The 10,720-nt window shown below is 42.3% G+C and overlaps 1 protein-coding gene across 1 annotated transcript; it reads left to right on the top strand.

Annotated features, from left to right (window-relative positions):
* The first annotated feature begins 41 nt into the window (after positions 1-41).
* LOC122192461 (dedicator of cytokinesis protein 9-like) lies at positions 42-3,948 on the top strand. Its single transcript, XM_042893008.1, has 3 exons — positions 42-196; positions 1,669-1,815; positions 3,847-3,948. The coding sequence occupies exons 1-3, from the start codon at positions 140-142 to the stop codon at positions 3,946-3,948; spliced, it is 306 nt and encodes a 101-aa protein (XP_042748942.1). The 5' UTR covers positions 42-139.
* Positions 3,949-10,720: the final 6,772 nt, after the last annotated feature.

Here is a 10,720-nt window from a genome sequence, read left to right as displayed (position 1 = left end):
CAGGACTGTCATTCACACCTGTTGCAGATAGGAGTGTTGGATGTTATCCTGTTACCCCATTATTCTCTTCTTTGAATTTTAGCGGCTCGCTCATTTGTATGACACTCTTCATCGTGCATACAGTAAAGTAACAGAAGTTATGCATACAGGCAAGAGACTGCTAGGAACTTACTTCAGGGTAGCATTCTTTGGACAGGTGAGTAGCACTTATCGTTACTGCAGTATGCAATGAGAAAAGCCTTCATTTATTTTACAAGATGCACAGTTTCATCATTTTTGCTGATACCACGATATAAAAAGCACAAGAAATACGTCCTAAAATAAGTAGTTAAACATGTCAATAACTTGCTTTGAAATATTTACCAGTTCCAAAACAGTTCTTTCTTATTTTCCTCAGTAAATTTTTTGCTTTTTTTCCTCTCTTCTTTTATTTACTACCTTAAGGCAGCGGTAAGTTTTCTGTAATGTCAGTTCTCAGCAATGCATTGACTTAATGTCTGTGGTGCTGCAGTGTGGTTGGCAAGGCTGCTTCTTAGATTGGTGTGCATTCAGAGCCACTGCAATTAAGAAAAATAATAACGTTAAGTTCCATGTGGAGAACAAGTCGTTCCTGCCCATACATCGGGATGCATGCTTCAAACAAAAGTTCCGGCTGTGTACTGAGCAGCTTCACATCCTGCAGTACGTGTTTACACTGCATACGTATCAGTAGGGTAGCACGCAGTACCCAATAATGCACCTTCCACATGCACAGCCCAGTCAGTAGCTGTTAGCAGAGCATGGAGACTTGTGACATACTCTGAGTGGTGTAACTTTACATGTATTCTGTTGTCTTTTATAACTTCATAGCAATACCAGTTTACAGACAGTGAAACAGATGTTGAGGTAATTATAGTAACTGCTCATAAAGCGAGCAATGCAGTAACAACTACTGCATTTCACTGTAGTTTGGTGTGGGTACTTTTGTCAATCTGCCCTGTGTTTACATATGATATGTTGCGCTTTTCTCTTTTGTCTGTTACATTTTATGGCAGAAATATATTTACTTTCTGATTTCAAACATGAATTCAGACATGGCTTTTTGTTTTAAATCAGTCCCCTGTTTCACTTTCCACACAGTCTGTGTAACATTTGGCTATGGTTTCAAAAAAGAGCTCTAAGTAATGGAAATAAAGAAGCGTGGGCCAGAATGGAACAACACAGAATTAAGATGTTTTCCTAAATCAAATTTCAAACTGTTGTCAAAATCCTTGTTTGTGGATCAGATAGTTGTACAAGGCAACAAAACCTCTGTTGTGGCAAGTGAAACAGTACTGACAGTTCACTTTTAAAGTAAAAGTGAAGAAAATTCTTTTGTATCAAGGGCTTGGCACACCATAGCATTGCAACAAACCTTACAGTTTTAACTTTGTGTGTTTCCATTATCTTTCATTCATTCTGTAGTAGATGATTATTTTTCTCTTTTTTCTGTTCTGTTTGTTTGTTTGTTTTAGTTTTCTTAGGAAGCCTTTTATTTAACTTAGATTTTATTTGTTGATTTATATTTGCCTGAAACCTGATGTTTGATGTTGGTTTCCTTTGAACCACAAACATGTTCATCTTAACCATTGTTCAGCGTGGCTTTTTATTTTTTTCCAATATTTTGTTTACTTAATTGTTTCTTTGCAGGGATTCTTTGAGGATGAAGATGGAAAGGAGTATATTTATAAAGAGCCTAAACTCACACCTCTTTCAGAGATTTCTCAAAGACTCCAGAAACTCTACTCTGACAAATTTGGATCTGAAAATGTCAAAATGATTCAGGATTCTGGCAAAGTATGTTGTTTATTCTCTCTACAGGATTCCAATATATCACTTATTCCCATGAATCCACTTGAAATAATATGGGATCACTGTCATTTACTCATTTGGTGCACAACATGCATGTATAAAAACTGCTGGTTGAAGGTGATGGGAGAATCACCTCCTTCCAACCTGTAATTCATTCTGTACTTCTGTTATGCTGTAGAAGACCCTGCTTCAGCAGGGAGCTGGGGAGTAGATGATCTCCAAAGATCCTCTCCAACCTCCACCATTCTGAGATTAAGGACAGGGATATTATTGCCACATTCATATCACTGCTGTTGCCAGTGTGGTATTGAACTGTGGGTCTCCCAAGATGCTCCTCTGTTATCATCTTTACCTGGAACGTGCTCTTAGTAAAAAATTAAGGATCTAAACAAGATTAGTGCTGTAGAAGTGTTTCCTTCCACCACCACCACCTTGCCAAAGTCTCGTTAAATATTTTTCTGAGATAAAATTTGCCATTTATCTCTTGAGATTAGGTTAGTACTGTTGGAAGAGACCTTCAAAGATCATCAAGTCCAACTACTTTGGCCTCCTTGGGCTCCTCCTGCTGCTTTTAAGTTTTGTCGTAGGAATAGTTGGAACCTTTGAATGAGAAAGAATTACGGTAACCCGTAGGCTGAGAAGGCACAAGATGCCTTTCTGCATTCCTTTCATTCCCTTCGTCAGCCAGTTCAAGGCTTCAGACTCCACGTTGATTTTCTCACAGTCTAACTTCTTGTCTCTTCTGTTCACTGATCATATAAGCAAGATCACAAAGTGCTGTGCTTCTCAACCACTTACATTCAGCAATGGTGGGCTTTTCAATGCTTCTGCTCAAACTGGAGCTTTAAAGGAAGGGAGAACTTACGCAAGGGTTTAATTTCATGTGTTGGAAGATGAGATTTATATTGTACTCTGTTTTTCACAGCTTTTGCAGTGTACTCCAAATAAAGGCTTTAAACGTACCGAATTCTTTTCAAATAATTATAATCTGTCTGTTTGTCAGCATTCGTAGGGAACATTTCTATCAATTATGCTGGAATGAACACATAAATTACCAGTGAAGTTCCAGTCTAGTAATCAGAAAATATTGCGGATTTCTGTATCAAGCAGCATGTCCCATTGAAAACTGGCAGCAGATGGGTGACTTGAGTTCTATTCACATTTGCTCCAGCATTTAAAAGCTGACTTCAGGTGTATATCTGCATCACTGCTTTTCACAGTTTATAAAAGCCAATGGCTCACCATCAGGCAGAGATAACAAATATTTGGCAGGGGACTGAAATGGCAAGAGACAACGTTTAGAGGGGTGCATAAGTTTAGGGTCACCTCTTTATCTAATGATGGGGGGAATTTACAAGAAAAAATGTAATTGGTCCATTTAGGGGATTGGGACCCCATTGGGCAATGATTTTAGGAAGCCTCATCTACTGCTACTGGAGGTTAGTTGCCACTTCTACAAAATTAAAAACTTGGCACTCCAAACTGAACATGAAGCCTACGACATGGCCCCCAGCTTACTCTTTGGGATCAGTATAGGGTGTCACAACTAGGACAGCCAGTTGGTAGAAGTGCCTTCTGGAGGTAAGATCTGCACTGCCTAAAAGGTACATTTTTATTTTCAGCTGTTCACTTTTTATGTATTGCTAGTTTTGCTCTCCAGTATCTTCTTGTATCAGCCATCATTTGTTTTTGTTTCCACTCTTTTTTTTTTCTTCTCTGACTTCTCCTGAAATGCAGTATTTACTGCTAAGCAGGAATAAAACTATTTTTATTGCAGTTTTGCATATGGCAAATAATCATAGTGTTAAAAAAAAAAGACATGTAATGACCATACCAAGCTTCATAACAATTAGAAACTGAAGTCAGAGAAGCCCATGAGAGCATTAATGTTTTCTATGTTTGCAGCAAGCCAAATATAGTATCTGAAACTTGTGTAACTGCAATTAAATCCACTGTATTCAGAATTTAACTGTTTGGTTGTTTGTTTTTTTGTTTTTTCCTTTTAATGTTTTTAAGGTAAATCCAAAGGATTTAGATTCAAAATATGCACACATTCAGGTTACACATGTAGTTCTTTACTTTGAAGAAAGAGTTGCAAGAAAGGAAAGCAGATTTTGAAAGGACTCATAACATTCGTCACTTTATGTCTGAGATGCCTTTCACTCAAGTTTGGGATCCATCTTGTTTGGTCCAAGTAACATAAACATTATGACAACTAATGGATATTTTCATCACTGCTGTTAATATTAGGAAGTCTACCAAACTCTTCATTAAATGACTGTAGCAATCATTTTGCCTTCTCACATTAAGTTTATTGTCATTTTCTATGGCACGGCATCAAATTCATATCTTGCTGCTGCTCATATCAGGTTTTTCCCAACAGCTCATCCTGGTTTAATTTGCTTTACGCCAGTAATTTTCAAATGAGTGAAAGTGAGAGATCAGATGTTTTTTCAAGTGCATGAGGAAAACCAGATGTCTGTCGGGAAGATTTATCTATCTCTCTACAAGAAAATGCTTCAAACAGCTGGATGGGTACGTTTGAGTGGACATTTAATGTTTGAAAAAATTGAATTTGAGGCCTGGAAGATGTCTGGTCAGAAATTGGCTTCATGCTTTTGCACTAGTCAACATTCTTAGCACAACAACTACGGAGGGAGCTGAAACTTCTGATACAGCTATTAAGTAATGAGTTTTTTTTTTCAATTGCCCAAGTTGTAAATGAAACAGATAAGTTCTCAAGGGCATACAGATAACTGCAAGAAATAGCCTTAGTTAAGCAAAACTGTTCTCTTGATTGCTCAATCCCCAACTCTGAGAACTCTCTGTATGCTATGTAGTGAGAGGTAAGTTCAGAATTATATTTGATTTAGTAAAGATTTAGAAGCCACTTTAGCCATAATAATCAATATCAAGGAATGTAAGGCAGCAAACACCTTTTATACGTTTGATAAGTGGAGGAATTGTCAGCATAACTATTTAGCCTGTGACAAAAATAAGAATCAGAATCACAAGGTTGGAAAGGACCTATAAGAGCATCTAGTCCAACCATCCTCCCATTACCCTTGCCACCACAAGCACTAAACCATATCTCGCAGCACGTCATCCACACGCCTCTTGAACACTGCCAGGGACGGCGACTCCACCACCTCCCTGGGCAGCCATTGCAGTGCCTGACCACTCTCTGAGAGAAAAAGTTCTTCCTTATGTCCAACCTAAACCTCCTCTGGTACAACTTGTGGCCATTTCCTTGGGTCCTGTTTGTTGCCTGGGAGAAGAGGCCAAATCCCTTTTCATCACAACCTCCCTTCAGGCAGTTGTAGAGTGCAATGAGGTCTCCCCTGAGCCTCCTCTTCTCCACACTGAACAATCCCAGCTCCCTCAGCCTCATAAGACTTGTGCTCCAGACCCCTCACAGCTTTGCTGCCCTTCTCTGGACACGTTCCAGGGCCTCAATGTCTTTCCTGTAGTGAGGGGCCCAAAACTGAACACAGTACTCGAGGTGCGGCCTCACCAGTGCTGAGTAGAGGGGGATGATCACCTCCCTGCTCCTGCTGGCCACACTATTTCTAATGCAGGCCAGGATGCTGTTGGCCCTGTTGGCCACCTGGGCACACTGCTGGCTCCTGTTCAGCCGAGCATTCCACTGCATTCACTACTTGTGCTCAGTCCCAAAGGTCCTCATCTCTTCTGTCTGATATTCATTGCAGTTAGCAGATGTAATCACTGAATCCCTTCTTTGTGCCAGCTGTGGCAATACGTGTGGTACAAAGCTGAGGCTGCAGCACTCGCTCACAGCTAATGGTCTTTTTTAGGTCCACGGTCAGCTGAAGCTAAAGCTTGTTAAAAGAATCAAGGTTCTGCACAGAAATTCTTAGAACCTGGAGTTCCCAAATCCAGTTTCATTTACAAGGAGTCTTCTCTTGGAGATTGGAAGGCTGCAGGAAGGCCTCACTGCGACCTCCCAGTACTTGAAGGGAGCTTATAAACAGGAGAGGGCCCGACTTATAAAGCCACCTGATAGCGATAGGACAGGGGGGAATGGCTTTAGGCTAAAAGAGGGGAGCTGAAGGTTGGATGTCAGGAAGCCATTCTTGACTTAGAGAGCGCTGAGGTGTGGCACAGCTGCCCAGAGAAGCTGTGCTGCCCCGTCACTGGAGGCTCAAGGCCAGGTTGGATGCGGCCTGGGCAGCTGAGCTGGTGGGGGGCAGCCCTGCCACAGCACGGGGTTGGGGCTGGACGGGCTGTGAGATCTCTTCCAGCCACCTCCATGATTTCATGACGTCTGATAAAAAGCATTCTAGTTCTACTTGTTTCAGTGCCCTTTTCTAAAGTTTACTTCTTTTATTTCTATATTGTAGTTAATGTTTATTCCTTTCTATTTAGGTATTAATACACATAATCCTAACTGTATCCTTAGATATACGCTGTATGTAAACTAAAGCATTAACAAATCTCCCTCTTTTCCTACCAGGATGCATTATACCGCCTTGAAGCTTACAAGTTCTTGACCAAAAACTGCCTTAGATCTTCCTTCCTTCCTTCATTTTTTAATGCAGCTCATGCAGCTAATATGCACAGCTGTCATCAGAACAACTTTCCAGCTCCGAGATTTAACAATAACTGATTGATATCTTATTTAAATTACTTGTGGGTGATGTAAGAAGAGGAAAATTTATGGTTTCGGTCACAGTGCCATCCAGCCTCCTGACCATGCTTGAGACTCAGCTTCCCCCTCACTGAAGCTGTGGCTCCCAAGAACCTCTTAGCTACAAAGAACAGAGCCGCAGAATGAAGAAGTGGCTACACTTTGTCATTTCTATTCCTTCTCCCTTTCAATATGTCAGACATAAAATCCACATACTACCATGAAAGCTAAATGGCAGTTTAATAGCACTCCATAATCCCAAGTCATTTTAAAAGCAGTCCGTGTGACTCCAACTTCACCCCGATACAAAATGCAGCAGTGCCTGTTGGCAGAGTGTGGCAATAGTTTCATAATGCATACAGCTGCATTGCTTAACAGCAGAAGTTACAAAGCGTGTCCCACCCTGTGAAGGACAAGAGATAAGTGAGAAGCAGCGTATCCCTTCTGCCCAGACTAACCTTTCAGCTTTACCATCTCACTCAAGCGCTGGGTCATTCTCAGCCGTTGTCTTCTGAGGTACTGCTTGATCCTTGGTCTGCCCGTTCCTGCCACAGCTTCCTGTGGATAAAGCCTTCCTCTAGGCAGACTGCCTGCAGCCCTTCTGCTCACCAGTGCGTCTGCAAGGCCCCATCTCTGAATGCTCCTTTTTCACACTTCTCCATTTCCTTTTGGTCTGGCCAAAAAGTAATTGTTCTTCCCACAGATCAGCTGTTTAGCCAAAGCCTTTGCCATGTTCAGCTCCTTTCAGAGCACATGCTAGCAGTGCTCAGGCTTGGGAAAAAAGCCATCAGACAGAACATTTCTTGGTTGTTACTGGGATGTTGTTCAGAGCATCATGTGTAAGGTGAGCCAGACACCAAAATGTTGAACCTATCTGCACATCTGTACTATAGTGGTGTCCTAAATCTCCTCTCTGTCCTTTCCTACCGGAGTCACCCTGCAGCTACAGTTTGCCAGGGCCCACTCCAGAGCTGGTTCTCTCTGCTGATCGTGGAATCATAGCTCAGGTTGGAAAAGACCTTAAAGATCATCGAATCCAACCACGACCTAACTGACAACCCTGATGGCACCACGTAACAAGGTGGGCATCATTCAGGAGCCTCATCAAGGCAGCACGTGACTCTGTACAAACTCTCTGAGGCTACTACAGAAAAATAAAACAGTCAGCAGTGTTTGCCTGTGAAAAAGCTATGGTTCCAACCGAGTGCGAGGTGCAGCACACCACAGATGCCAGCCCAGGGCTACTGATTTGGGTGCTCCCAATGGCAAGCGTATACCCACTGCCAGCTGTTCCTAAGTCAAACACAGAGGAAAGCTCAGAGTGTGCACCACAGGAAAAAAAACCCAAACCAAAACCAGCAATGGCCAAGAGGTCTCCTTAGGAGTTTGTGTGACCTGATAACAGTAGGAAAAGGAGCTGCATTTAGCAGAACCCGTGACGAACAGGAACTGTGGAGTTTCTCGAGGAACAAGACATAAGTGGAAAAGGAGGATGAAGATGATACCTTGTCTTGTGGCCATGTTTTCTGTTTTCTGATCACTTTTAGAGAGTTCTCAAAGAGAGGGTAGGGTTAATCTTTCTCTACAGGAGGATGAACATGCCCACGGATGCCTCCCATTGGGACACACCAGTAAGTAGAGGAAAGGGTGTAGTCTGGGGAAACAAGAATAAATAGGTAACCCGATTTTATCAGAAAGGAGGTCAGTACCTACAGGCCCATCCTGTCGATACAACATAATGAAACGTAACCGTGTCTCAAGGGGAGGAGGCAGCCAAATGTTTCTGTCTGATTGGACATGCTTAACTCCAGCATTAAGTCAGATACAAGTGGGCTCTGTACTTGTACTTGCTCCATCTGAAACATCTGCAGTTTTGCAGGGATAAACCCAAATTAACTTTTGATGCACAAATTGATTCTCAGCCCTCCAGTCCAAGTGAGCCGTGCAGCCCACGCCACCCTGCTTTGCTGGCTGGTGGTTGCAGAGCCCGTTACTGAAGTGCCCAGGTGTCCTATGGCCTTTCCATAACAACTTGCTTTTCTGTTCTTGGCTGCTTATTTTTATAGTTTTATCAATATCTTGCTAGGAGCGTGCTAAAGAGCTTTGCTCAAGGCCAGCTGTAATCACTTGTTTGTGTAAGAGAGCACTACAGGGCTGGTCTGCTCTACAGCAGCTCCCAATCAAATGAAACCAGCACTGTTTATTCTGCTTGCGTGCCTTTTCCCTGCCTTCTCTTTACTTTTCAACATAAATTGTTGGGAGATGTTGCTTTGCATTGATTTTGTGTCATGAGGGATTGTTTCCATTTATAAAAAATATTTCTGTATACGGTGTATCCGTTGTATACTTTTGGCAATCTTAAATCTTAGAAGATTTTTCCATAGCCTGGATGTGAGGCCACCGGGCTCACCATGGTCCATTCTGTAAAGCTCACTCCTTTGGAAAAAGCTGTAGAAGAGAATGAACTACAAACTCTGTAAACTCTGACACTCTGAAGAACAAACCATGAGGTGAGATGGAGCCCAGGGGTGGGCAGCTGCAGGTGTCTGAGTAACTTCCAGAGGCCCCCGAATCTTCCCTTGTCCCTTCAAATCTCTTACGTGGCACTGCAAAATATGAATTCTCCAAATGAGGTGACTGTTACGACACCACAATTTATATGTTGTTTCCTTGGTAATATTTGGTGTTTCTATTTGATTTGTTGGCCATTTTTGCCACCACAACGTGCTGACATGCAGGACAGTTTATGAAATATTGTATGCAAACATGGTGTAATTTTAGGTTGTTTATGTACTGTTGTATCCTAACCTTGCCTTTGTATTGGAAGTGTTTAACTGAGAAGCCTTTGCAAGGAGCAAAAACCTGTTGCTGGCCTTTTTTTTCCTTCAAAGTAACACCTTCCCTTAATTGGAAATAAGGGCTGAGCGCTTAGCAGGAACTGTAAATAATTTCAAGTAAGTGCAAACCCTGGGCTTTCCAACTGTAGGAAGGTGAAGAGGCATCCCATCCCTATTACTTGCCCAAGGGAGTACAAAGAAAAAAAGAATATAACCACTGAGATCAAGAGCAATGTATTATTTTATAATTTGGACAAGCATTATACAGAGTGTAAAGTCCCACCCCAAAAACGATGTACAGTGTCACAGGTGTTTTCCCTTGAAAAAGCGAGCATCCAGTCTTATAGGATTTAAGTGGAAAAAAGTATCTTTAGCAAATATCTCCAAGATAGATCACAGCAGTTCCTAAATCTTAGGTCACTTCAAGTCCATAGGAAGAAATTGTTCACACAGAGGGCAGTGAGGTATATGCCACAGGCTGCCCATAGAAGCTGTGCATGCCCCATTCCTGGAGGTGTTCAAGACCAGGCTGAATGGAGGCTGACAATCCTGCCTGTGACAGCGGACTAGAACTGGATGATCTTTGAGGTCCCTTCCATCCCAAGCCATGCTATGATTCTGTAAGTCTTTAACGTGTTCTTGAGTCAAAACACAGGTTGGTCAAGAGATGACATTTGTCCTTGCATTTTTCTGTCAACACCATGATTCATTTTGTAGGACTTGCATAAGTTTACAAGATAGTTCATCCTGTATTTGCAGCTATTGCCCTGGTGGGACTCCAATGTGCCATCCTTAGAAAAAAAATCTAGGTACAGTTTGCTTAAAAACATGCTGAAGATAAAACTTTAGCAGATATGATGCCTTGAAAAGCCCAAACGTTCACTCGGAGATATCCGGTCTCAACATGAGTCCAAAGTTTTGGAAGAAAAATATCGTTGTGGAAGTACAAAGTGAACAAACTATTCAATGAAGAGCTGCATTACAGATTTTGGTATGCTTCAAATGACACTCAGCAAACCTGTGCTGCCCTTGGTGACACACTGTACAGGGAAAGGCTTGAACTCCAAACGAGTGCAGGATACCTACACTTTTCTTTGTCTTTTTTTTCTTAAATATATTACCAGGTTTCAAAGCTGCCTGTTTCTCTGCAGTAGGAAGGAACCATCAAGCCTTGGAGTTAGGAATTCCCCTGCTGTGCCCTACTTCCCTCACTCACCAGCTGCCCTTCACACTCAGCCAGCTCTCCTGTTTGCCTGCCCCACGCTACTGTTGGGAGTGCCCTCACTGGCACACCAGGCTCCACTGGCCCAGCAGGGCATTGCCCAAGGGCTGGTAGGGCTCAGCAGCAGCTTTGGGATCACCGTGCATTTCTGCTTGCCCAACTGCTCTCCTGGTGCAGCACCCA

The sequence above is a fragment of the Lagopus leucura genome, unplaced genomic scaffold (genome assembly GCF_019238085.1).
Source record: "Lagopus leucura isolate 7727_CA_CO unplaced genomic scaffold, USGS_WTPT01 179-0_obj-0_obj, whole genome shotgun sequence".
Taxonomy (NCBI): domain Eukaryota; kingdom Metazoa; phylum Chordata; class Aves; order Galliformes; family Phasianidae; genus Lagopus; species Lagopus leucura.
The sequence above is the reverse complement of the archived record's forward strand: the minus strand, read 5'-3'. Positions and strand labels throughout refer to the sequence as shown.